This window comes from Panthera uncia, assembly GCF_023721935.1.
Source record: "Panthera uncia isolate 11264 chromosome A3 unlocalized genomic scaffold, Puncia_PCG_1.0 HiC_scaffold_12, whole genome shotgun sequence".
NCBI lineage: Eukaryota > Metazoa > Chordata > Mammalia > Carnivora > Felidae > Panthera > Panthera uncia.
In genome coordinates this window covers 18,211,800-18,239,672 of record NW_026057579.1, presented here as the reverse complement: position 1 = coordinate 18,239,672, position 27,873 = coordinate 18,211,800, and the positions used below count along the sequence as shown (strand labels likewise).

The following is a 27,873-nucleotide window of genomic DNA, read 5'->3' as shown; positions in this document are numbered from 1 at the left end:
TTTGCTGAAGTCCTAACTGCTACTGTCAGGGTTATCCAGAAAGTCTAGATAATGCTACACATAGGAAAAACAGAAACATTTTCTTTTCTAGACGGGCACCCCTGAAGACTAGAGATAAGAATCACTTTAAATATGAGTTATTGATCCATTCCTCTAAGGCTGGGTAATAACGAACACTGTTTGTTCTTTGTAGAATTTAACATCTGCCCAACCCACTTATAGCACATGGAGTTTGGCCTTACCTCACACAGCCATACTGGTTGCTTTTGACCCTGGCATGTATCTTACTGAGCTCTATCTTGAGTGGAGGGAAAAGATTAATAGAATTGATTTTGAGTGTACTAAATTCTACCCATGACAGACATGTTTCAGGCAGCTTCATGGAATGACTCATAGAGACCAAAACAGTTATTTCTGGACCTGGGGCTTCTTTGGTCACCCACTTCCCCACTGGGTGGCCCAGTCCCTGATTCCTATAGCAGACCTACTTAGGAAGGCTGGTGTATTTTCTTGGTTGCATTTTTCTGTAGCCTTTTAATCTCCACAGATGAGACAACTTAACATGCTCCTGCCACATGTGGCCAGAGATCTGCTTTGTGACAGCATCAGGACCAATCTTGTCTGGACAGAGGGCTAGAAAAGACCTTGGACCTAATGTTAGTATCAAGTCATGGTGGTTCCTGGCTCCACCCTGGCTCCAGAAACTGGACTCTTATCTTGTCCGTTCACTTTATAAATATTGATTGAGCACCTGCTATGTGCCAGGCCCACAAATATGGCAGTAACTAAAATAGATAGAAATCCCTGCCCCTTTTTAACTTCTGTTCCATTTTAAGAAACTACCATTTTGTCCTAAATTTCAATTGTCATTCCCTGGTCAGTAAGTCACTTCTTCTAGAACAATATTTCTTTTTTCTTTTTTTTTTTTCAGAGAGAGAGAGGGTGCAAGTGAGGGAGGGGCAGAGAGAGAGAGAGAGAGAGAGAGAGAGAGAGAGAGAATCCCATGAGGGGCAGAGAGAGAGAGAAGCAGGGGTCACCTGAAGCGGGGTTCATGTTCACTTAAAGTGGGACTTGAACTCAGAGACTGTGAGATCATGACCTGAGGCAAAGTCAGATGCTTAAAGACTGAGCCACCCAGGCGCCCTAGAACAATATTTCTTAAACTTCAGTGTGCATTCAAATCACTTGGGTAAATGCACATGTTAGATTCTGCACATCTAACAAGCTCCCAAATGATACTGTGAGGATGCCGCCTGGCTTATGTGTTGAGTAGCAAGTATGGGCACCCAGCAGCATTAGCACCACTCATGAATTTGTTAGAAATGCAGATCCTTGGGCCTTGCTTCAGACCTACTGGCTCGGAATCTATCCTTCAACAGGATCCCCAGGAGTTGAGAAACATGTAGAGCACTGATTCCCAAAGCACATGCAACATCAGAAGCTATAGGTGACAGTCACAAAATACCTGTGGGTCTCGTTCCCCCTTCCACAGAATTGGATTACCTGGCAGCGAGCACCCCAGGTGATTCTGATGGATACCAGGTCTGAAAACTCGCAAGAGCATTTTCGGAGGACAATTTCTGAGCTTTGTGGTACTTCCCCATGGAAATAGCCTTAGAGACGACTTCATGATAGTCATCTGAGATTGTGTGCTCCTCTGAAGTTATCCCCACACGAGTCCCAGATAAGAAACTGAGGCCAGGTTCTTGTCCAGGGTCACATGGTTATAAATGGCGAAGTCTGGCCTGCAACACACGTGCAGTTCTTCCACCACAGTCCTGCTTCCTACCCACCACAGGAATGCCTCTCCTTGACTGTGACCCAGATCTTTCCCTCCTCCAGCAGAGTTTCAGCCCATTACCTCTAAGCCTCCACACCCTCACAAATTCTTTACTGCTATCCTCTCCCCACCCACATCACCCACCAGCCAAACCACACGTTTAATTGGTTGACTTTCCCCAAAGACTGTTTCTGTCAGCCTTTGATGATCGTGGCTCTTCTTGGGGCAGGTGAAGTATGTGGGTGGGAAGGGTGTTGCCCTCTGGACTTCCATCCATCTTTCAGGAAGGCTGTTCAACTTTCTGCTCTTTGTCTTCTGTTCTGGCGTCTCTCTCAATAAGTGTTCTGCAGCCTTCTGGAAGGTATGTGAGCACCTCCTCTCTTTGCTCTCAGCTTCAAGAGTTCCTCACTCTTTCAGATTGGCCACTTTCTTCCCTCCCTATCCTATTCAGGGAGGTGCTGCTCACCAGTGAATTTCAATGGACACACTTGGAACTTATGGTCTAAGATAGGGGTCCTAGCTTGGCATCCACATATTCTAACCCAGTACTTTTCAATCTTGAGTGTATCTTAGAGTCTCTTAGGGAGTTTAAAAAACCCGATGTCATGGGGCGCCTGGGTGGCTCAGTCGGTTAAGCGTCTAACTTCAGCTCAAGTCATGATCTCGTGGTTCGTGAGTTCAAGCCCCGCGTCGGGCTCTGTGCTGACAGCTCGGAGCCTGGAGCCTGTTTCAGATTCTGTGTCTCCCTCTCTCTCTCTGACCCTCCCCCGTTCATGCTCTGTCTCTCTCTGTCTCAAAAATAAATAAACGTTAAAAAAAATTAAAAAAAAACCCCGATGTCTGGACTGCACTCAGATTGATTAATTTAAAAACTCATGTGGGAGATAGGCATCAGTGGTTTATAAAGCTCCCCAGGTGGTTCCAATGTGCAGCCAAGGTTGAGGGCCACTGGAAAATCCAGGTAAAATTGTTTCTGGATAAATATATGTGCACTTCCTGGAAAAGCTAAGCCATAGCTTTTAGCAGATTCTCAAAGGTGTCCATGGCACCTTCCTCCTTCCCTTTCCCCACCTCAAAAAGGGCTCAGTGACTGGTCTAAGATAATAAATAAGCAGGGAAAACTTGCCAATCTTTAAGGAAACACCAAATACATGTGTTAATTAAATAAGTTAGGCATTAGCTTGTAGAGCAGAGAAAGTACCTGTTGTTGCTTCTTGGGAATGTTCTGTTTGGTGGGATGGGAGAATCCCTATCTCTCCCAATTAGCCGGGAAAACTGTGTGATTTCAGATGCTGCCCCTACACAAGTCTGATCACATCACCTAATTGTCCCACGGCTACGGGACCACAACATCCTGGTTTCTTCATGACCTAGCTCCAGCCACCCTTTCTAGCTCATCTCCCTCACTTCTTCACACACTTGAGCCCCAAGAGGATGCTCACTGTTCAGTTTTCACACACCGTGCCTTTGCTGTTATTCTTTCCCAGGCTCCACCCCCTTCCCCAACTCTGCCTGCCTTGGGATGGGCCTAGGAGGGGAGGAATATAGAAGAGAATGGCTGGAGGCAGGTTCTCTGGGGACAGAAGGTACTCAGTTACATTTGTCAAAGTGAGTAGGGCAGCAACCTCAGGAGTTCCTGCTTGGGGAGTAGGGGGATGATGTACAGAGATTCAGAGAAGTTCTGGCCTTCGAGAAATGAAGATGCCAGTGTCGGGGAGGTGGACCAGTGATTTGAGGAGTGCAGGGAAGCATACTAGGTGCTCTGAGAGGGGACCTGTGGGGTGGGAGGAGGAGTGGAGGGTCAGGAAAGACTTCATCTAGAAAGGGACTGATTCCCAGTGTCCCAGAAAGGACCCCAGTGGAGAGAGATGGGCCTAATCAGGAGGCTGAGACTAGATTATAGAGGGCATTGAATGCCAACCTGAGGACACTCACCACACACAGAGTGAGCCCAGCTGGTGCCCCCAGGTCTTGCCAGCTTTTAGTCTTGCTCCCTCAGGAAATCTTTTCTATATGAAGCTGTTGAGGCATAGGAGCTAATTTTGAAGCTGTGTCATCTGCCTAGGGGTGTCTAAACTTGGGAAGGTGCTAGCTTTTTGCAGGGAGCCTCGGCTTTCTGTAGTCTCCTTTCCCACACTGCCCATGTTCCCAGGCCCCTAGAACAAGTCAGGGAGCCAGGATCTCTGACCCTATAGATAAGACAATGACTGTACTTCCCAACCATAAGTCAGGTGGGACATAGGTATGAAAGTGGACTGGAAAATGGGCAGTTAGAGGCCTCTCAGAATAGCAGAGGAGGAGTGGAGTAACCTCCAGATCCTTGGGTTTGAAACCCCGTGCTAAGTGCTGGGAATTCAGTGTTGACTGACACCACACAGACACTACATCTAAAGCTCGGCAAGAGTAGATGTTCAATAAATGTTGAACATGTGCTTTCCTGGGCTGAGAATCCAGGTTAAACAGTTGTACCTCCTCCCACCACCACCTCCCCCTGCAAAGAGGTGGATGCCCCTCCCCTAAGGCCTTCACCCCTTCCACTTGGGCTACCAGGATTCTCAAGTGTTCTACACTTTAATAAGGCACAGAGGGCTCATTATGTATATCCGGGAAATCCTCCCCTCCAATCCAAATCAGGAATTACATCTGTATTAATAAACATTTTAATTAACACTTACCAACTGCCAACAAAGTGTTAGGTGTAAATAGCAGGTGGGTGCAGGTTGAAGTAATGAGACTAGACAGTCACTGCTTCCTTTCTATTCCATTCAGAAATTTCAAGAAATAATTCATATGCTATCTCTTTTTAGAAACAAGCTTATAAATTCTCCCGAACCCCGAAACTATTAATACACAAATACTTATCATTGTTTGCCATTTAAACATAAATATTAATAATTTAACTTTGGCATGGTGCCTCTCATCTCAGATTCATTTATTCTTTCATTCACCAGACAGTCAAAAGGTGTTGGAGGCGCTGTTCTTGGTGCCAGGATACAGCAGTGAGTGAATAAGACAAAGTTCCTGATCTTAAGAAGTTTACATTGTGGTAGGCAAAGACAGATAATAAGGAAGTCAACAAATACACCAAAAAATACTATGGTGAGACGTGCTGTAGGAAAATGTAAAGTGGGGTAAGGAGAATAGGGAGGGTGTGTGTGTGTGTGTGTGTGTGTGTGTTGCTTTCTTTCTGTGGCCAGGGAAGGCTTCACTGATTAGGTAACATTCAAATGACACAATTTACTGGTTTATTACATACAGGTCATGAGAGAACGAGGTGTCTGGTTGGCTCCTGGGCTTTTTACTTGAGCAACTGGAAACATGGAATTACCACATACTGAGATGGGGGATGCCTTACGGGTACAGACCAAGTTTGGGAAGTTGATTTTGGTCATGTGATATCAAGTAGGCAGTTAAATACACCAATCTGGAATCCAGAGGAAAGGTTGAGACTGGAGATACAAATTTGGAAATCTTCAGCTCCTAGGTTTTTCAAAACCCAAGCTAGGTGTGACCACCAAGGGGTAAGTGTGGACAGAGGAGATTCGAGGACTGAGCCCTGGGCATGCCTCCACCTAGGTGAAAATGGTGAGGTGAAAATGGAGAAAGAATTGTTGATGAGGAAGGAGGGAAACCAAGAGAGCGGATACCTGGACACACCAAGTGAAGAAAGTTTTTCAAGAGGATGGAGTGAGCAACTGTGTAAAAACAATACTGATAGATGCTGAGTATAATGAGGCTCAAGAATTGACCATGAGATTTGGTTGTGTAGGGGTCGAGGCCCTCACCAGAACAGGTTCTATGGAGAGGAGGAAGGAGGGGAGGCAAAAGTTTGATGCCAGATTCTGAGAGAGACAGAGATGTTGTCTTAGTCATTGGGTACTGTTTTTGAAGAAACCAGCTACAAAAGACAGTTTGAATATGGACTAGATACTAGGAAACTATTGTTAATCTTTTAGAAGCGAAAATAGTAGTATAGTTATAATAATCTTAGTCTTGACAGATACCTACTTAAATGTGTAGGGGTGAAGGTTTGTGACGTCTGCAATTTATTTTCACACAGCTTAGCAAAAAACCATATACAAAAATATATTTATTTATTCAAATAGTATACAGAGAGAGTAGAATGTTAACATTGATTGCATTGGGTATATGATGTGTTCATTGCACTATTCTTTCAACTTTTTGATATGTTTGAAATGCCTCTTTATAGAAAATTTGGGAGAAAATACAGACTCTGGGCCTCACTGGTGGCAAATGGAGCTTTTAAAAGACCACAGGTGACTCTGCTATACCATCTAGGAATGAGATCCACTGATCCAATGCCCCACTGAGCATAAAACTGAGGTGTAAATAGTTGAAAGACTTTCCAAAGGACAGAACAAAGGCTGAAATTCATGTTTCTTGGCTTCCAGTCCTGTGTTCTTTCTTATATATCCTTTAAAGGAATTTCCTAGATAAGAAACCTTACCCTCTTAAACACCTAAAACTCTTTGTCAGCAAACTGCACAAGGTAAGGAAGGATTTGGGCACCTACAGGGTACTCAGTTGTTAAAGTCAGATTATCAAGAGGACTGAAAATTATTAGAGGGTGAAAAAACTATAAGGTACGAAGGGCAAGGGCAGTCCTAGTTTTTACAAACTTGAATTGTATTGAAAAGCTAAATTTTCTCTTTTAAATAATTTTGTTACTTTTAGTGAATATAATCCATGAGATTGAATTTTATTTCACACATTTGTTAAGATTTAATAGACAAAATCATAGATGAGGAAAAAAATCTGAAAGTCTTGATTGTTAGTTGGTGAATGGGGTTACAGATGAAGTTCCTAGTGTTGAAGGAGTTCCTTGCAGAGAGAAGTGAAGAACTGAAGATGCAGATTAGGTCCCAATGTTTAGTGGGAAAGGCATGAGTCTTGGCAGTCAGACAAAGTCTGGGTTCGAATTCTGACTCTGCCATTTACTAGTTTTGTCACATTAGGCAAGGTATGTGAGCACTCCAGATGAGTTATTCAGTCCCTCTTGCAGGCACTGTGCTTGCTGGGTGCTCTAATAAGGCACGTTAACATAAGATACGCAAGGTCGTGCCCTCCTAGAAATCCAACAGATAATTAAGGAACGGGGGATATTCAGGTGGAGGTTCTAACCCTGAAGGGACTAAGAGCAGCTCTTAACCAGGAGGAGATGAAGTTGGGCCGGAAGAAGCAAAAGGCGGCAACATTTTAAGGAAATATGCGGGAGCCTGGTAGTCTGGAGCAGCTGAGAAACACATACATAGCCTGTGGCTTTAATGCAGGTGGTTGCGATTAGTGAAAACAAGTATGGAAAGACCTAACTCTGCCCCGGAAGTAAGAGGCAGGGGTTGGAGCGCGAATCCTGAGCGCTTTTAAACTCCCTCTCTAGTAGAGAAAGGGAGTTCAGCCTCCACCACTACAAAGATAAAACAACTAGCTCATATTGAACACAAGCAAGAGACAGCGTCGGGTCTGGAGGTTGATTTGGGAGGGGTGGGGGGCGGCGTGGGGCGTGGCCTGGAGCAAATCATCACGTTCTCTTCCGGAACAGGCCTGTGCCCCGGAAGCAGTTGCTTGTTGAGCGCTTTTGGGCCGATTTCGGAGACTGTTAAGGGAGTTGTCGCCATGTTCCTGTCCGCGGTCACCTGTAAGTGGGGATGGAGGCGGCGGCAGGGACTGCGGCAAGGGCGGGAGGCCGTGACAGGCAGGCTTCGGGACGGTGCGGGTTTGAGGGCGCGCGCCGGGCGGGAACCTGCCGCTGCGACTTGCCAGGCCTTCAGGACTACAGCGTCCGGCATGCTCCGCGGCACTCCTCCGTGGGGCTTGGAGGTCTCTAGTGCTAGTTCTTCATCCCTTTGCGGTCGCAGGGACGGTCGTGTCTGGTCAGCAGGAGTGGGGTGCTTTCCTGGCCCTTCGTAGGGATGTGTCAGCAGAATCTCTGCACGTCCGAACTGGGGGGAAAAAAAAACCTCAGAATTTTTATTCCACTCGTTTCAAACTCTGAAGACGAGGAAATGGCTTGAGAGAGGCAGTGACTAGGTCAATACAGCTGGGCTGGGAAAGAAGTGTTCTGGCTTCCCAAGGCAGCTCTTTTCTGCACCAGGCCAGCTGTTCGATTAGATTTAGTTTCCCTCCTCCACCTCATGTGGTTGCTGAAATTTGCATGGGTTAACTTGTCAAACCAGAGGCTTGTTCCAGTGCAAATATTTGCACCTAGAAGAGGAACATGTGGAGCAGATCTTAGAGCGATTTGAAAAGTAACCAGCCCCACTGAAAAGGGATTGTGCAAAGCATTACATCCAGAATTGTGTTGGTTTCATTGGATCTTTGTCTTCTTTCCAGAATCTTAGCGAGATCCCTGCAAGCTAGGGAGTAGTTACTTGAGTGACAACCCATGGCATACTTCTATAACTTACATTATTTATTACAGACATATGAACTTTGCATAAGAAAGATAATAAATTGATATTTTCTTTTCTCTTTCAACCTTTCCTCTCTGCGAAAAAGTTGCCAAGAGCAAGTCAAAGTAAGTAAGGTTTTTCTTTTTTTTTTTTTTTTAACTTGTTTATGTTAGATTTGTTTTTCCAGCCCCTGCCAATACATCCTTATATTAATTAAACTAAGCATTTGGTTTCAATTTTCTGAAAGTTGATTTGAGGATTACTTGGTGAATCGTTTTGGGTCTATGAACGCTTTCAGAAAATATTTTTCCCCCTGCCCAACTGATCTACTTAAGTGAGCCATTCAGATAATTAAAGGAGCTCTTGCTCCCTTGTTCCTGAACAAACCATCAGGGTTCCCATGCTGTCTTTGGAGTACTACCGTATTTCTGTTTCTTCAAAGTCAGGTCGAAGGGCCATTTGTTTGGAGGCCACTACAGGAATCTAGCTGAACAAGCTGTGATTTGATTGAACTACAGAGTCAGTTTTGATGAGTTGTGTGATCCTTTGCATTCATAGAATAAGCATTTCAAAAATAGCAAAGATTAAAGATTCCATGCTGTACCAGAGAGACTATAAATACCAAACTGGCATCTCAAAATAAAATTTGTAGACAATAACTGAAGTAAGATTTTCTGTGTTAAAAATAGGAGAATTATTTTCCAGAAAAAAAAAAAAGGAAAATTCTAAAGCAGGCTTTACTTACAACCCAAGAAATATCACAAATCTTAAAATGAGGTTTTTGGATTAAAGTTAATGGAAAACATATAAGTTAGTGCTTTCTGCCAAATAGCTTTTATTCATACAGCTTTTCCCACAATCCAGTTTATTTATGTTAGAATTCCCACGTCTAAATTATGTAGGAATCTCCAGTGCCTCTGGTTTCTTTAGAAACCTTGCCTCTCATGTTCTTTGTATCCTTCTTATGACATCTGCCAAATATGTCTTACCTTATAGACTTTGTGTTCACCACTCACCTTCCATACTATACTGTTGGTTCCTGGAAGGGGCAGTTGCAGCCTTATAGAGCTTTGCATTTCCCACAGCGCTTTCCACAGAGTAAGCGCTTAATAGGTATTTGTTAAATCTTTTTGAATGAAGGACTAATTATTGTCTTTCTTTTTTTTTTTTATGTTTGTTTATTTTTGAGAAAGAGCGTGAGTGGGGAGGGGCAGAGAGAGGGAGACACAGAATCTGAAGCAGGTTCCAGGCTCTGAGTTGTTGGCACAGAGCCCGACTTGGGGCTCGAACTCATGAACTGTGAGATCATGACCTGAGCTGAAGTCGGACGCTCAACCGACTGAGCCACCCAGGTGCCCCTATGGCCTTTGTTAATTAACAAATTTTGTGTACCTTTTATGTGTGAGGCACTGTGCTAGACATTGAAAGGGATGCAAAGATGTGTACTGTATTTTTTTTTTTCATTTTACTTTTTTTTTTACATTTATTTATTTTTGAGAGACAGAGAGAGACAGAGTGTGAGCAGGGGAGGGGCAGAGAGAGAGGGAGACACAGAATCAGAAGCAGGCTCCAGGTTCTGAGCTGTCAGCACAGAGCCCGACACGGGGCTTGAACCCACGAACCATGAGATCATGACCTGAGCCAAAGTCGGACACTTAACCGACTGAGCCACCCAGGCGCCCCGATGTGTAATATATTATAGATGCTACAGATTCTCTTTGGAATAGTTAAGAAATAAGATAGCATGGTCTACATAGGGAAGCCAGACACACGAACAAGTAACAGTACAAGGGATTAAAAGGTCTAGTGAGGCAAAACATGAACTTTATGCTTTGGATGACTATAACTTAAACACAATATGAGGGGGAACAAGATTTTGCATGTTAATAGTGTAAAAGTTACCATCCATTTATTTTGTCCCTGTCTAATTTTACTCCGATTACACACATCCTGGAAGATAGGGCTCTTTTGTGATAGCCAGCTTTATGATTTCTTGACTAGCCAGCTAGAGTTACCAGCACTTTTGTATCCCCCCACCCCCCCGCCCCCGACTTCTCCTTCTAAGAGGTGAGTGTCTGAGTCTGTTCCACATCGTGGTTTGATTGTTCTTGTTGCTTGGTTAGTTGATTGCCAAGGTATTCTATAATAGAACAGACCTTGGAAATCAGAACCATTGAAATTGTGATTTATGGAAAATGTAGGCTGTCTTAGAACTGAACCTTTTTGGGTTGATATCCCACAGCTAATACTACTGTACAGAGTTCTCAAAATGTGTCGTCCTCCCACGACTGATTTTAGTTTATTTCCTCAGCTTATAATAGCTTATTTTTAAATCTTAGAACCATTCTGGTGAAAATGCTAAGCCAAGCTGGGACAGGTTATTCCTTCAACACTAAGAGAAGCCGACTACGGGAGAAACTGACTCTCTTACATTATGATCCAATTGGTAAGATTCAGATAAATTACTCCACAGTAAATTCAGATGCTTTCAAGACCTGTTGCCCTTTCTAGACTGATGCTGAACGTCTTTTGGCCATTTTTGTGGCCCCTCTGACACTGTAGCATTCAGTCAGCAAGTATATGTTGAGTGTTTACTATGGTGCCACTTACTATCCCAGGTGGTGGGATACACCAGGACACATTCAGGCCCAGTCCCTGCACTCTTGGTACATACAGTCTGTTTTGGAAGGGAGAGAAAAAAAAAAAAAAAAAAAAATGACTTTCTACTGAGTGCTTTGAGAGACACAAGCAGGATGCTGAGATACACGATAAAGTTGGGGAGAGGCAGATTCCACCTTTATCTTATTCTTGAATAGGATAGATCTGGTAAAGAAACCAGCTATGTAAACAGAATAGGTGATACTGTTCTGGAAACGGAAAGAAAAGAGTGTCTTCAGAAGGGGAGGGAATATTCTCCTGGGATCATTTAACAGTGGCAGGCAGTTAGGTCCCGATTTGAATTAAAGGAGTATGGTATCTATATATTGATGGAGGAAGTTAAGAAATGTCATTTGTACTCTCTGCTAAAATGCCATAATAAATGGTAACTTTAAATAGTCTCGGTAGGTAGAAGTATTTGTCCAGAAGAGACAAGTGTTTCCAAGGCAAGATTGCCTGCTTACAAAAGACAGCAGCTGATTGCTATTGGTAGAAGCCCAGTTTTGTTTTTGGGTTTTGTGAGCAGAGTTATGTGAAGTAAACTAGCAAACCAATGATTTATTTTAAAACTCCAGGCCATTTGCTTAATTTTTGTGCCCTTGATTCTGAACAGCCTCTTTATAAATGTTTCTTAGTATGAACTGTACTGGAGCTTCTGGGTTGGTGAACACGTATTGACTATGGGAGAGTGACCTGTGCGCCCCTTGCCCACACCTATGCGTCACTTCCATCTGACTGTTCCTGAGTTACTAATAACTGGTAGATCATGTCAGAATTTTCCTTCTTTTTTTAATCATGCTGTATTATCTTTAAGTATAAAGACTTCCAATCATATCACCTACAGACCATTTTATCCACTGCTCTGGTCGCCAGTCTCTTGTTTCTCTCTTCAGCAATGGCGAGGCAGACACCCTTTCCAAGGGGGAGAGAAAGCCACGGTTTGTTGCCTTTGCCAATAACAAAGATGTTGGAGAGCCAAGTGGCAAAGCTCTTGCATTGGCATCTTTCACGTCAGCTACATCAAAAGAACCAGGGTGTCTCTCTCTCTGTTGGTGATTGTACCAATTCTTCCCAGGTTGGCATCCCTGGTCACCACTCACAGATTACCAGTGCCAAACTTGATGAAAGCAGTAACCTTTCCAGTCTCCACCATCAGTCTGAATGGTGTCCTTCACCTTGATGAGGGGATCAGCATAGCAGATGATGCAAGCATAATGGGTGACCAGGTGAGGGGTTCCTTTTGTTCCCACAAAGATCTTTCTCACTTTGCACAACTTATACTTGGCCTCCTCAGGTGCAATATTATGAACAGCAAAGCAGCTCTTGGTGTCACAGATCAGACAGAAATTCTCCCCAGTCTTGTCAGTGTTGATGTCATCCATAAAACCAGCAGGGTAGGTTGTTATCAGTTGGGATCTTGCCATCAATCTTGGTAAAATGCTGCATACTGATCTTTACTTTATGTGCTGTGAGGGCATACTCAAGTCTGTTCCTTAGGAAAATGATGAGAGAGAGATATTCTCTCAGCTTATGGGGACCAGTAGATGGACAAGGGGCAAATCAGTTTATCCAGCATCCAGTCTTTGGAGCTGCTGCGTGCTTCAGATGCTTCTTGGGACCACAAGCCGTGGCTGTACTGGGCATGAAAAGAGCAGAATTGAGCTGAACTGTAAGACACCCACTTGGTGATCAAGATTGAATTGGTACCAGAATCTTATTTCCCAAAATTAATCCATTATATAATGAAAGATACTTAACCTCATAATCAACTTTTTCATTAACTAAGAATAAGACTCTCACTTCTGGCCAAGATGGAATAATAGGAATCAAATTTCCCTTCCCACTGGAAACAACAACAAAAGGACAATATTTGCAATAAAAGACCATGATCCCTGAAAGAAAGGAAACAGACTAGTGCTTGTGAATAACCAGACAAAATGGAAATTTCTGTCTTCTTTGCTTACCTACACAAGTCTCCTATCTTCAGATGTCATGAACACAAGCACCTATACTCTCCAGGTGATCTCCATGTTCTAGATGAAGAATTTTATGCAAAGGATTTTAATCAAGGACACAAAGCTAAAGTACGTTTCAGAACAAAGATTTGAACTGAAGACTCTCTGACTCTAAACCCCGGGCCCTAAATTATTCTATGTAGGGACCTATGAATGGGAGGTTTTACGGGAGGCTAAAACCTACCTACCATTGCATGACTTCTGGGCAGGCATTAGTGCCAATCCTGACTAGCAGCTACATTCACAGCTGCCTTCAGAGTTTGTACAGAAGGTCTCATGACCGCTGTTGTACCATTCATTATGCTGCATTCATTCATCAATGTCTAAGAAAAATAAAAATAGTATCGCCTGCAAAAAAACCCACAAAGGCCCTTACCAGTGTGAGGAGCATATAAAAAAGACTCTTGAGAAGCCCAGTTGTCAGCTTAAAATTGGATGATTTCCATTCTTTAACGGAAATAAAATTCTCTGCTGTTTTTACAGTGTTAAAATTTCTGGTCATTCTTTGTCATAATATAAAAGGAGTTCTAGGTTTGTACCTGATGATTGGGAGTCTGAATTCTAGGATGTGACCACATATGGTAGAAAAATTATTACAATGATAAGGTATGTCTCTTAGTCCTTTTGGGTTGCTATAACAAAATACCACAGACTAGGTGGCTTATAAACAACAGAAATTTATTACTCAGAGTTCTGGGGCCTGGGAAGTCCTAAGTTCAAGGTGCCAGCATGGCTGCTTTCTGGTGAAGGCCCTCTTCCTGGTTCACAGCCTGTGTCGTCGTCTTGTCCTTACATGGAGGACAAGGGCAAGCAAGTATTGTGGGGTCTCCTAATAAAGCATTAGTCCTGGTCATGAAAACTCCACCCTCATGACCAAAGCGCCTACCAGAGGCCTTGCCTCCTAATGCCATCGTATTGGGGGTTTAGGATTTCAACATATGAATTTGAGCGAGGGGGGGGGGTACACAAATATTCAGACTATAGCTATATGATAGAGTTGGTGTGATTTTTTTCTCCTGATTTCTTTGTATCAGCTGGTAAAAGCTCAAAGTGATGAACTTTACGGAAAGTAATTGTTTTTCTAGCATTTAGCTCTTTTAGAATTTATATTTAGGAACATGCACAACGTCAATAAATATTAGTTGAATAACCTTTTATGATATTTTCAGCATGAGAATGTATTGGGATTTTCATCCTTAGTACGGAGGTGTTAGGAACTTATTTGTCAAATTGATTTTAAGTTTTGAGATTGGGAAAGAATACTACAATAAACAGTTCTGATCATAAGTTGAAAGTAGGAGAAAACATCCATAAAAGACTGTTAGAACTTTTCTGATAAGGAATGGTCTAAGCCTTCACAGCACAACTTTGTCCTTTTCTGAAGAAGAGAATGTTCCGGGATAGTGGACTGCCTGGCTTTCTGCCCATCTACTGAATGCCCTACAGGCTAGCATGATGATGTTTGCCTTGGGGCCTGCCCCATTGCCCAAGGTACCAAATAGCTTGGCAGTTCTCCCAACATATTTTACTGCAGTGAATAAATGACTAGTTTAAGGGTAATGTTTTGTTAGTCTGCTTTATAAAGGAAATCAGTAAGGAAACAGAAAAGTTCCCAATTATTTGAACATTTCACAGTATACTCTGGCTAGAACCAGCCTGTCTTTTCAGACTCCTTTTCTTCATATAAAACCAGATGCTAATTTCCAAGGAGGAAGGACCAAATGCTGAGGCATAAGCTTATTAAACTTTGTTGAATATATGAAGGCTTATCATAAAGAAAATGAAAACTTGTCATTTTTGATTCCTTGGATGACTAAACAAGACAGTATAGACTTTAATTGAAGCAGAGTTGATTTAGGTTAGACGTAAGGAAAGAACTTGACAGATTCATTCTTCTATGAATTCAGCAGCAAATATTTTGACAGAAAATTAATTTTTGTTTATGATCATGGATAGCAGTGTATTATTTCAGCTCAACTGTGTATCTAGCAGCAACCCTGTGAGGGAGATGGACTTATCCCCCACACAGGGAAGCAAACTGAAAGCAGAACATTTTGAGAAATTTGTCCAGGGACTCACAGCAGATATAAGTGGTAGAGCCAAGGTTGGAACCCAATCTTTCCGACGCCAGGCTCCCTATTTTTTCTAGTACATGGAGCCAAAGTAATCTTCCTAAATTTTTTTTTTTTTTTTTTTTTTTTTAAATTAGGATCTTCCACTGGGGTCAGCCTAGCATTCAAGGCTATGGAGCCCTACTGTCCTCTTACCTCTTACCACTGTTCCTTGGTACCAGATGTGTATTCCTTTTATAGTTCATCCAAAGGCTGCTCTTTCAGGGACCAAACTTTCCCTGTCCGTGAGGTGTTCCCTTACCGGTCCAGTCCCTTCGATCTTTAGGGTCCTACTTCCTGGACATTCAGGGGCTCTGCTCATACTTCTGTAAACTCCACATTGCTTAGCACAGTTCTGTGGACTGAAATATTTATTCTTTGGAGTAAGAGAATGAATTCAGTGAGTGAATCAGAAATTTTTCGTGAATAAAGCCTTGCTTTACTGATCTTAGTCACTCCTATTCTGGGTAATTTAAATAGTCTCCTGATTGGTTACCAGTGAGATGGGTTCTGGTTTTCTTTTTAGCCATTTTTTTAGTTCCATGTAGAAAAACATGGAAACATTTTCTGCAGTGAATCATATTGTTTGATGGGAAACTATTGTGGTTTACCATTTTATAATGCTTTGTAGTCCCTCTTAGACTTTGAAGGAGCATCAATACTACTTTTAAAATATTAGATAATTCAGAATATATTAAAAATACCTCTGTACAGTGTAATAATATATTTTGTTTTTTTAATTAACATAGATAAAATTCTGTTGACCGGTTAATAGTTTTTTTTTTAAATTTTTTAATGTTTGTTTATTTTCGATAGAGAGTGCAAGTGGGGGAGAGGCAGAGAGAGAGGGAGACACAGAATCTGAAGCAGTCTCCAGGTTCTGAACTGTCAGCAGAGTCTGATGCGGGGCTCGAACTCGTGAACCGTGAGATCATGACCTGAGCTGAAGACCGACGCTTAACCGACTGAGCCACCCAGGTGCCCCCTGGCTAATAGTTTTTAAATCTGGCTGACCATCAGGATCATCTGAGGTTTTGTAAAAATGTAGATGTTCAGTCCTCTAGATGTATTAGACCAGAATTAGGGTAGGGGTGGAGGTGAGAAGTAGGAACGTATTTTAATTAAGCTCCCTAGCCTATTCTTAATCATAGAGAGCTTGGGAATCTCATGTATACAGTATCCATATTGATTATAGAAGAAGAAAAACCGTAGTGAAATGTCTGTGTGATCGGGATAAGTGAGGGGTGTTGTGTTGTAGTCCTTTGAGTTCCTGGATCTTCCTGGGTGCCTTGTTTGCTTTTGGATTTTTGGCCAGGAATAAGTAGGTGGTGAGAGACCGAGAGACAGAGGGAGAGAGATATGTTGGAAGTTAATGGAGTACTATAAAGCATTATACGAACAGTGAAAACCTTACTGCCCAGCATCCAGTCTCTAGTCTTTCATCTGGGCAGTTAATACTTTTGTGTTGGCTTTCTTTCAGAGAACTTTACTGTTTTGATATTTTCAGTAATGAGATTTTGGTTATAATTTTCATTCTTTTACCGTACAAGAAAATCAGTTTTTGGGTATATTAAACCATCTCTGGAAAGTACAAGGTTTAATGTATATTTACTCTTCTGGCCAGACTGCCTTTTGCTTGGTCTGCTCAGTTCTTGCTGCTTTTTTTTTTCCTCAGTCCAGCTCTTAGTCTCTCTCCTGCAAGAGTGTTCATTAATTGGGTGAAGACATTGGATGTTTTCCATTTTTTGCTCCTAGTTTTGTTTGTTAATGTGGATATTTCACATTGAGTGAGGTATGACCTTGTGGTGTCCCAGAGATGCCACTGACTGGCTGGTGAACCTTCCCTTGATTTCCTTACCATTTTCTCTAGGTTTCTTTGGCCTCTGGGATTGAGGAACCAAGTTTGCAAATCTGCTCCATCCTCATGTGAAAGGAATAGTAAAATAAGAGAAAAGAGAGTGCTTGTGGTCTGACACACATATTTTTATTTAAAAATGATGATGATGCTTTTAGTTTTCTGCTACAACCCATTTTTCTCTTACAGTGAAAACAAAAGTCCTCTTTGTGGAACAGAAAAAAATACGCTCCCTCTAAACAATGGATTGAAAATGAATTTGATTTATAAATGAGAAGACTGAGGGCGGGATACTGATTCAGAAATTCTGCAGCGTGTAATAAAAGAAGAGGAAATGGCACGGAATCACTGCCTCCTGTGATTTGAAGGCCATTGTGAAGGAAAACAATGGACTGAAAGAAAGTTCTTCATATTAGGACATATATCATTGCATCACATTTATTTATCTTTCTGGATATTTTTATAGCCCTTAATAAAAAATATTAAAATAGCGTGTACTATTGTCTCTTAGTGATGTTTTCCCCCACTCTTTGAAATAAAAAAAACAACTACATTAGTAAAGAATAAGCATTGTTTCATATAAAAGAAAGTTTCCATAATGAAACTTGTGCAAGACTTTCCAGTCTGCTCCTCTTTGTACTTCATAGGAAAGGCAGAGTCATTCTCCAGAGTGATCTTGAAAAAAACTGTGTAATAACAGAGGTGGTAAGAGTGAACAGGAATAAGAAGGGGGCCAGCCTTGTAACATAAAAGGAATCTTGAGAACTTTCATTTTGTTTTGTGCTTATATAATTAGGAAAAATGCCATTGGTCCATATTGTCAAACTCTGGTCACTGAAACAGTAGTTAGGAGTTTCTAGGAATGCTTTGGACTCCCTTTATCTCCTAGATTTCCTTTTTAAAAAAAAATATTTGTTTTTATTTGTTTTAATAAGAAAAGCTAGAATGTATTTCCACAGAGCTATGACTGGGGCTTCTGGGGCTTGGTACCACACAGCTAACCAGCTTGGAAGTTCCACTGATAATCCCTGACATTCACGTAAGGACCCCTGCCGTACCCAGATCCATATACTTTCTCACTCAAGCTATTGTTTCCTACAGATTTTCAGTAAGAAATCTGAGTTGAAATCTGTATTCTTTTCTAGAGATTATTTAGTTTTCTCCTTTATATATCAAATTTCTGACTGAATGTGAGAAGGATCAGCTTTTATTTTGAGCTCTGCTGGTTCATAATCTTACCCCATTTAAAGCATTTATCTAGGAGAATGATAGCATGCCCACCATGGCCTCAAGCATGACAAAGCCAATGCTATTCCAAAATAACAGGTGTGTCCCCCCCCCCCCCCCCCCCCCCCCCCTGGCTCAGTCTGTGGAGGACGTGCAGGAGTAGCTTTCTGAAAATGGAATTAGATGTAGACAGTTGTTGAGCCTTTGTGGCTTGTGGCATTAAAGTCAATAAACTAAATAAACTATTTTCTGGCATCTTTTGTTAAAACTTTGGTTCAAAGCAATAATAGGTGAGATCTTGGCTATTTGTAGGTTGAAACTATATGTAGTGATTTTGGGTTACAAGAAAAATCCTTCACCTGATCCTAGCTAAGTCAGATGTAAAGGGTCTGTGACATGTATGAATCACCTTTTTTTTTAAACCCAAAACAACATAAAATCTGGCTTAACAGATGACTTATCTATTCAGCACATGAGCTGAACACGGCCCACAGGTGGTGTTTACATTTTTAAGTTTTTTTTGTGAGAGAGAGGGGGTGCAAGTGAGCAAGGGGCAGAGAGAGAGAGACAGAGAATCCCAAGAGAGGCAGAGGGAGAGAGAGAGAAGCAGCACTCACTGGAAGCGGGCTCATGCTAACCCCAAGCAGGGCTCAAGTTCACCTGATGTGGGACTCAAACTCACAAATTGTGGGATCATGACCTGAACTGAAGTCAGATGCTTAACGACTGAGCTACCCAGGTGCCCCCATGTTTATGTTTTTTTAAAAGTATGTTTTGTATTGTTTTTAAGTTTATTTGTTTATTTTGAGAGAGAACAAGTGGGGTAGGGGCAAAGAGAGAGGGGAGAGCGAGAATCCCAAGCAGGCTCCGCACCATCAGTCCGGAGCCTGATGCGGGGGCTCGAACTCACAAACTGTGAGACCATGACCTAAGCTGAAATCGACTCAGACGCTTAACCGACTGAGCCACCCAGGCATTCCCACATGTTTACATTTTTTAAAAAATCAGTTGCTGACCCTTAAACATTGAAAAGATTTCAATAAACATCCAGACTTCTGGCTTCTCTTGCAAAACAGAAGCTTTGACAACTCTAACACTGTATGTCAGCTGTCCTTCTTAGGAACTGCTTGAGGTCCAATTCTTGTGCCCTCTTCCCTCATTTAACATTCTCTGCTCTGGAGCTTAAGTTCTGGAGAGACAAATGAACAAACAGGTGGGTAATAACTGATACGCACAACAATGAAGCAGGTGGAGAGAAAGAGGGAGTTGTTGGTGTTGGGTAAAGGGTGTCTAAGGGAGGCCTTTGATAGTAACATTTGCACACGTGAGGGAGTAAGGCACATCAACTTGTGGGGAAAGAGTGTTCTAGGCAGAGGGCACAGTAAGTGCGGAGGCCCTGAAGTGGTTTGAGTTGGGTAAGGAGTCCAGTGTGAAATTAACGTAGAGGGGAGAATGGGCGGAAATGGCATGGGAAGGGAGAAGGGTGTAGGATATAGATCATATAGGACCTTGTATACTGACTCTGTGCTGACCGTTCGTGGAGCCTGGAGCCTGCTTCAGATTCTGTCTCTCTCCCAAAAATAAACATTAGAAAAATAATTTAAAAATAATGAAAGCTTGAGTATGACTTCATAAATGAACATATTTGCAAAGAATGGAGAAGAGGATATTTTATAGTAAGCTGCTAGCTAAGAGTGGCCACCCCCTCCCCCAAGTACATTTTATTTCCAAGTACATTTATTTTAGGGTTAGTAGCAATCAAAACAGATCAAGTGGCAGGTCTTTTTTGTATGGATAAGATGACTGTGTTCCTGCAGCCTGGACGCTGACTGCTGCGATGAAATTGGCTCTCTTGAGCATTTCTTCCAAGGACAGATTGGGGTAGTAAGCCAGGTAGAAGGCCAGAGCCCCCACAAAACTGTCACCAGCACCCTGTAATTAAAAGCATAGTTGTGGAGATAAGCATGTAGTTACCTGTTGCCCAAACTGTATTTTAACAATATTTAAGGACACTTTTTGATGTAGAAGATTTTTAGGTAAAAGGATAGTACAGAGGTTTCCATACGCCCCATATCCAGTTCTGTTGTTTGGTAACATCTAGAATTATGGTACATCTGTCATAATGAATGAAATGGTATTGATATTAGCTGAACTCCATACTTGATTTGGATTTCACTAGTTATGCTTAATATCCTTTTTCTGTCCCAGGATCTCCTCCAGGGTACCCTATTACATTTAGTTGTCATTTCCTTAGACTGTTGTAGGCTGTGACAGTTTCTTGGACAGTGTTTATTTCTGTTTTGAGTCTCTACTTTCTAGAATTGTTTCTAGTTTGTTTCTGTTTCGAGTTTCTAGTTTTGAGGACTGGTCAGATGTTTTGTAGAATATACCTCAGCTGGGACTGGTCTGTTTTTCTTACAGTTAGTCTGTGGTTATGGTTTTTGGGAGGAAGACCACAAAGGTGAAGTATCATTCTCTCATCACATTGTATCAAGGGCAGATACTGTCAATGTGACTTGCCTCTGATCATGTTAATCTCAATTACTTGGCTAAGGCAGTCTTTGCCAGGTTTCTCCACTGTACAGTTACTTTCCTCCCTCTTTTCATACTGCACCCTTTGGAAGCAAGTCACTAAGTATAGTCCACATGTAAGGGGTAGGGTAGAGTATTATTTGGAATGGTTCTCTGTGGGAATTTTGTCTTCTCCCCCCAATTCATTACATAATTATATCTGTATAAAAGACCCATGAACTCATGGGTCTTTTGAAAATTTTTAAAAATTTATTCTTTGGGCTATAATCTAGTACTGCATTACTTCTTTGCTCAAATTGTAAGGGACTCTTTCAGTTGGCCCCTGTGTCCCTTTAACATACCCCATGGTTTTGTCTTTTGGGTGCTTTACTTTCTGACACTATAAGATGCTCCAGGCGCATCTTGTATATTCCCTGCTTTAGTTCTAGAATTAGCCATTTCTCCATTAAATGGATGCAGAAAAGTGGTGAGAGCTATGCAGATATTATTTTCAAACTAAATATAGGGACAAAACAGTTGCTTTGCATTTTCTCTGAAGCTCCAAAGATCTGATTTGGTAAAGTACATTTACGGACCCACAGAAATAGAAAACACCAAAGAAAGTCTTGACTTCCACCTTCAGGCAGGGTAATACCTAGTCATGTGTTCATCTAACAAATCTATTTAAGATAACTTAAATATGATTATACAGTCTCGCTTGGAAAACCATTCTGAAATAGCTTTCAGGGTCATTTTCCAGTTTTTTCCCAGTTTGTTGTTCCTTAACACCCAAGAGTTTTCACGACAGATCTTGAGGCTATACTTCAGCCTTTGTAAAGAGCCTTGGCATGCAAGATTGTTCCAGATGCATATGCCCAGAACAGTGATGGACACTAGTAAAGGGGTAAAATCCACTGTGGATTAAATGCTAAGTAGTGTGGCAGAATCCATAAATGCTATTGGATGCTAAGAAAGAGTTTGAAGAAAGCCTCCCTGAAGAAGGGAGTTCTTATAGATGACACAGATTTATAGAGAAAGAAGGCCTCAAGGAACAAAGACACAGAGGAGGAAGGAACAGAGTGAGCTCATGAGACAGTGAATGGCTTTAAGGAGAATGACATTTCCCCTTGTTTACATAGATAAAGCAGGCAGTATTCAACTTGCCAAGCGGTCATAGTAATGCAGGTGTGAATTCGACACTTCCCTTCCTCCCATAAATGTTTTCTGAGTGCCCAAAATGTGTCAGGGACCATGCTAGATGCTTTGCAATTGTTTATGTCAGTCCTTCCTGACGGAAACAATGGAGAGAGATATGCTTTTTGCCTTCCCTTAGTTTATAGCACAGCAATGCAATGGTGTTGATATTTGGTTTTCTTATTTACAAATAATGGAGGCAGTCTTTCCTTTATGTAACTTTTATATTATTGCTTAAGCTTATTGTTACAAGCTTATAATATTTTTCCAAAAAAATTTAAGGGAATAAAAATATTTCATGGATAGTTAAGTCATGTTTCTATACCTCCCTCACCTTTAACTTATGTAGCCTGACCAAAACAAAGGCACAGGGCTGAGGGGAAACATTCTAGCAACACTGACAGAAATCAGTTATATGTATTCCTGTTGGCTGGTGGGGTATTTAGCTGCAGACCAGATAACTTTAAGAAAGTATAAAAAGCATTGTTCTTATATCTGAAAAGACTATTGAAATAATTTAAATTGCTTCCCAGTATAAAAAAGCCAGGGAAACACAGTGTCTAGTAGAACTGTGTGTGTTGGAAGCATTATTTAGGTAACAGTGATTTTCAGAACTTGATTTCCTTTCATTCTTAGAGCTACACTGTGTTGGTAGAGACTGCAAAGGTAAGCTGTTCCTGTATTAAAAATAGTTTCCCCACAAAGAAAACTCTCAGCTAGATAGCTTCATTGAGAATTCTAGCAAATGTTTAAGTAAGAAATAACACTAATTCTATCCAAATTCTTTCAGAAAATAGAAGAGTCAAGGAAACACTTTCCAAGTCATTTTGTAGGGCCAGCATTAGTGTGATACCAAAACCTGACAATGACAATTCAAGAAAAAAACAAACAAAACAGATCAATACTCTGCAAAACCTTAAAAAATTTTAGTAAACTGTGTGTGTGTGTATCTCATGAACAATAGGGTTTATCCCAGGAATGCAAGATTAGTTTGACATTAAAACTACTTACATTTAAAACTAATTAACATTTAAATAATCAGTGTAGTTCACTTTTTAAAAAAAAAAAACTTATAATTTTAGTAGCAGCAGAAGCATTTGACAAAATTCTGCATCAATTTATAACAGAAATTCAGCAAATTTGGAATAGAAGGTATAACTTGATCTTCTTGGTAAAGGGCATTTATGAAAACTCTATAGTCAACATCATACTTAATGAGAAAGACTGATGCTTTCCCCTTGATATTGGAAACAAATCAAGGATGTCTATATTCATTACTTCTATTCAGCATCATACTGGATTGCCAGCCAGTGCAGTAAGACAAGAAAAAGAAAAGAAAAGGCATGCAGATATGAAAGAAGTAAAACTCTTTCTTAGCAGATGCCATAATCACCTATGTAGAAAATCCTAAGAAATCCAGCAAAAAAGTAGATTTAGCAAGGTAACAGGACACAGGATCAATTAAAAAAAAATCAACCGTGGGGTGCCCAAGTGGCTTAGTGGTTAAGCGTCCAACTTCAGCTCAGGTCGTGATCTCAGGGTTCATGGGTTCAAGCTCTGTGTCAGGCTTTGCACTGACAGTTCAGAGCCTGGAGCCTCCTTCAAATTCTGTTTCCCTCTCTTTCTCTGCCCCTCCCCGGCTTGTGCTTTCTGTCTCTTTCAAAAATAAATAAATGTTAAAAGATCAGTTGTATTTCTTTCTTTTTTAAAAATTTACATCCAAGTTAGTTAGCATATAGTGCTCTAATGATTTCGGGAGTAGATTCCAGTGATTCATCCCCTAGGTATAACACCCAGTGCTCATCCCAACAAGTGTCCTCCCTAATGCCCCTTACCCATTTAGTCCATCCCCCCCCCACAACCCCTCCAGCAACCCTCAGTTTGTTCTCTTTATTTGTCTCTTATGTTTTATCCCCCTCCTTGTTTTTTTATTATTTTTCCTTCCCTTCCCTTATGTTCATCTGTTTTATATCTTAAATTCCTCATATGAGTGAAGTCATATGATATTTGTCTTTCTCTGACTAATTTCACTTAGCATCATACCTTCTAGTTCTAGCCATGTACTTGCAAATGGCAAGATTTCATTCTTCTTGATTGCCAAGTAATACTCCATTATACACACACACACACACACACACACACACACACACACACACATCTTCTTTATCCATTCAACCATGGATGGACATTGGGTTCTTTCCATAATTTGGCTATTGTTGATAGTGCTGCTGTAAACATTGGGGTGCATGTGCCCCTTCGAAACAGCACACCGGTATCCCTTGGATAAATACCTAGTAGTGCAATTGCTGGGTTGTAGGGTAGTTCTATTTTTTATTTTTTGAGGAACCTGCATATTGTTTTCCAGAGTGGCTGCACCAGTTTGCATTCCCATCAGCAGTGCAAAAGAGATCTTCTTTCTTCCTATCCTTGCCAACATCTGTTGTTGCCTGAGTTGTTTATTTTAGCTATTCTGACAGGTGTGAGGTGGTATCTCGTGGTTTTGATTTGTAGTTCCCTGATGATGAGTGATGTTGAGCATTTTTTCATGTGTCTGTTAGCCATCTGGACGTCTTCTTTGGAGAAGTGTCTATTCCTGTCTTTTGCCCATTTTTTCACTGGATTATTTATTTTTTGGGTGTTGAGTTTGGTAAGTTCTTTATAGATTTTGGATACTAACCCTATATCTGATATGTCTTTTGCAAGTATCTTCTCCCATTCTGTCAGTTGCCTTTTAGTATTGCTGATTTTTACCTTTGCTGTGCAGAAGCTTTTTATCTTGATGAGGTCCCAATAGTTCATTTTTGCTTTTGTTTCCCTTGCCTTTGGGGACATGTTGAGTAAGAAGTTGCTGTGGTCAAGGTCAAAGAGATTTTTGCCTGCTTTCTCCTTGAGGATTTTGATGGCTTCCTGTCTTACATTTAGGTCTTTCATCCATTTTGAGTTTATGTTTGTGTATGGTGTAAGGAAGTGGTCCAGGTTCATTCTTCTGCATGTCGCTGTCCAGTTTTCCCAGCACTATTTGCTGAAGAGACTGTCTTTATTCCATTGGATGTTCTTCCCTGCTTTGTCAAAGATTAGTTGGCCATACGTTTGTGGGTCCATTTCTGGGTTCTCTATTCTGTTCCATTGATCTGAGTGTCTGTTTTTGTGCCAAATTATATTTCTATAGAGTAGCAATGAAGAATAAGGAATCTGAATTATCCAGACATACTACTACAATGGCATCAAAAATATGAAGTAATTAGGGTTAAATGAATCTGTGCAAAATGAATGAATATGTGCAAGATTTATACACTCTTCCTGTGGAAAGCAAAAGAGATTAAAGAAAACAAATGGTGAGATCAACCATGTTCATAAATTGGAAAACTCATCATTGTTAACATGCTAGTCCTTCCTAAAATGATACATAGATTCAGTGTAATTCCAATAAAAATCCCAGTTGGCAATTTTTAGAAATTGGTAAACTGATTCTAAAATTTATATGGAAATACAAAGGACTTACAATAGATAAAACAATTTTGAAGAAGAACAAAGTTGGAGGATGTAAACTATCTGATTTCAAGACTTACCATAAGATATAGTATCAGACATATCAGAATAAGATATCAGACAGGGAGATATTGATGCAAAGATAGACATGTAGATGACTTGAACAGAAAAGAGAATCTGTAAACAAACCAGCAACTTATTTTTAACAAGGTAATTCAATGGAGGAGAGGACAGTCTTTTCAACAAATGGTGCTGGAAGAAATGGATATCCATATGGAAAAACATGAAACTTCACACAATACACAAAAATTAACTCCAAATGGGCCACAGACCCAAATATAAGAATTAAGCAACAAAACATCTAGAAGTAAATAGAGGAGAAAAATCTTTGTAACCCTGTGTTAGGTAGATTTCTTAGGATACCAAAAGCATAAGACATTTAACAAATTGATAAATTGGACTTTATTAAAGTTTAAAACATTTGTCCTTTAAAAGAATACCAAAAGACAAACCACAGACTGGGAGAAAATATTTTTAAAACATATATATGATAAAGCATTCTAATATTTCAATAGTACAACCCAAAAAGACAAAAATCCCAATAAAAATGGGCAAAATATTTGAATAGAGACTTTATCAAAGAAGATTCACAGATGGCAAATAAGCATATAAGAAGATGCTCAACATCATTATACTTAGGGAAATGCAGATTAAAAACACAATGAGGGCGTGCGTGGGTGGCCTCAGTCGGTTAAGTGTCTGACTTTGGCTCAGGTCATGATCTCATGGTTCAAGGGTTCGGTCCCTGCGTCAGGCTCTGTGCTGTCAGCTGTCACAGAGCCTGTTTTGGATTCTCTGTCTGTCTCTCTCTGCCCCTTCCCTCCACCTCCCTCTCTTTATCAAAAATAATCATTAAAAAACAAAATAAAACACAATGAGATAATACTAAATACCCATTAGAAAGACTACATTAAAAAGACTGAAAATACTGGCTTTAGTTCCAGTACTCTTATTTGTTGTGGGAATTCTTATTTGTTGTGGGAATGAAAAATGATACACTTTGAAAAATAGTTTGGCCATTATTCAACATATACTTATCCTATAGCCTAGCAGTTCTATTCTTAGCTATTGAAGATAAATGAAAGCATATATGCACATAAAGATTTATATGTGAGTGTTTATAGCAGCATTATTTATAACTGCTCCACTTGGCAATTTTCCATTTGGAAACAATCCAGATGTCCTTGAACTAATGAATGGGTAAAAAAAATTGTGGTACGTCCATGTAGTGGAACACTACTTAGCAACAGAAAGGAGCAAATTGCTAACACAACATGGGAAGAATCTCAAATACATTATCCTAAGTGAAAGAAGCCAGCCACAAAAGACTACATACCATATTGTATGATTTTATTTATATGAAATTCTAGAAAAGGCAAAAGTATACCAACAAAAAGAGGCCAGGGGCTGGAGAATATCACCTCCACAGGGGCTGCATGGGGAACTTTCTGGAGTGTTAGAAGGTTCTATAGTTATGACTGGTGGTTAAATGAGTCTACATTGTCAAAACTCATTGAATCATACACTTAAAATGGGCGAAATCTTATGTATGAAAATGATATTTCAATCAAGTTGATTTTTTAAAAGGCAGGATTGGGGGAGTGGGGGCACTGAGTCATGCAAGAGTATAATGCAAAGTTTGAAAACTTTGGCAATATTTAAGTGCTCTGGGCTTACTACGGATTTACACTCAAGTGCATGGTTGGGATCATTATTGAGACTTACTGTGGGTCAGGATTAATTAAGTGTTATAATTGGCATTTTGGAACCTATGTGGCCTTATACTGTGAGCCCTAATTCTACCTCTGTTCTTTCACTATAAATGTTTCTCTTCTAGTGGTATGGCTTTGAAGTCACATAGATTTGTATATGAATCTTGACTTTACCACTTACTAGCTCTGTGACCTTGGGAAAATGAATGTAAATTCTCTGTGACTTAGTTTTCTCATAAATAATGAAATGATTAACATCTCGTAGGGATTTTTTGAATCTGTCATTCCTTGCCTCTCAGTTTTCTTACCCAATATCAATTTACAGACCTCTCAACACATGTTGCTGCTTTACCTTTCCACCCTAGTCCCCTGACCTCTATGCTCTTCTGCATGCCCATTGTATTTCCCTGCCCTCCCCGCACCCCACTTTGTTCTGCCACATCCCCGTTCCTCTGTGTCTAGTCTGAAAGCACAATTGTGCCAGTCTTCTCTATCTTCTCATGGCTTTCTGCAAAACCCCTTTCCTTCCTTTCTTTAGAAGGGCCTGGTCCCTTATGTTTTCTCAGGGTAGCCCATTTTGCCACAGCTACTCAAAAACACCTTGATAACCTATGTGTTCAACCAAAAATCCCCATAAAAATTCAGTTTTTTATTTCCTGTTTGTCTCTGTAAATAGTGAGGTATAGATTAAATGTTCAAGTCCACATCAAAAAAGAAATCTGCCTGCAATTAGGTTGACCCATCCACAAATGCAGAAGTGTATAATTTACAGAAGGGATGGATAATGGATGTTAACGATCACTTGAAAATTTATTAAAGAATCCACGAGTCTATACTGGTTTTATTTTATT

At 40.7% G+C, this 27,873-nt stretch overlaps 2 protein-coding genes and 1 pseudogene across 2 annotated transcripts in view; 1 reads left to right on the top strand and 2 right to left on the bottom strand.

Annotated features, from left to right (window-relative positions):
* Positions 1 to 5,968: 5,968 nt before the first annotated feature.
* MRPL33 (mitochondrial ribosomal protein L33) lies at positions 5,969 to 17,324 on the top strand. The gene is made up of 5 exons (XM_049651921.1): positions 5,969 to 6,290; positions 7,341 to 7,436; positions 8,297 to 8,315; positions 10,530 to 10,636; positions 17,019 to 17,324. The coding sequence occupies exons 2-5, from the start codon at positions 7,415 to 7,417 to the stop codon at positions 17,066 to 17,068; spliced, it is 198 nt and encodes a 65-aa protein (XP_049507878.1). The 5' UTR covers positions 5,969 to 6,290; positions 7,341 to 7,414; the 3' UTR covers positions 17,069 to 17,324.
* Positions 11,582 to 13,736, bottom strand: LOC125937308 (40S ribosomal protein S4, X isoform-like; annotated as a pseudogene).
* Positions 17,325 to 19,709: 2,385 nt separating the features above from the next.
* RBKS (ribokinase) overlaps positions 19,710 to 27,873 on the bottom strand; it is an 85,339-nt gene continuing 77,175 nt past the window's right edge. The window contains exon 8 of the mRNA XM_049651910.1: positions 19,710 to 19,988. Within this exon, the coding sequence (XP_049507867.1) occupies positions 19,815 to 19,988 (174 nt within the window). The 3' untranslated portion in view covers positions 19,710 to 19,814. The remainder of the gene's footprint in view (positions 19,989 to 27,873) is intronic.

Excerpts from the sequence above, each read along its gene's own strand:
- MRPL33 (XM_049651921.1), top strand. The coding sequence starts at position 7,415 with ATGTTCCTGTCCGCGGTCACCT. Across the intron at positions 10,637-17,018 it reads CTTACATTATGATCCAATTG|TGAAAACAAAAGTCCTCTTT; the intron begins GTAAGATTCAGA and ends TTTCTCTTACAG.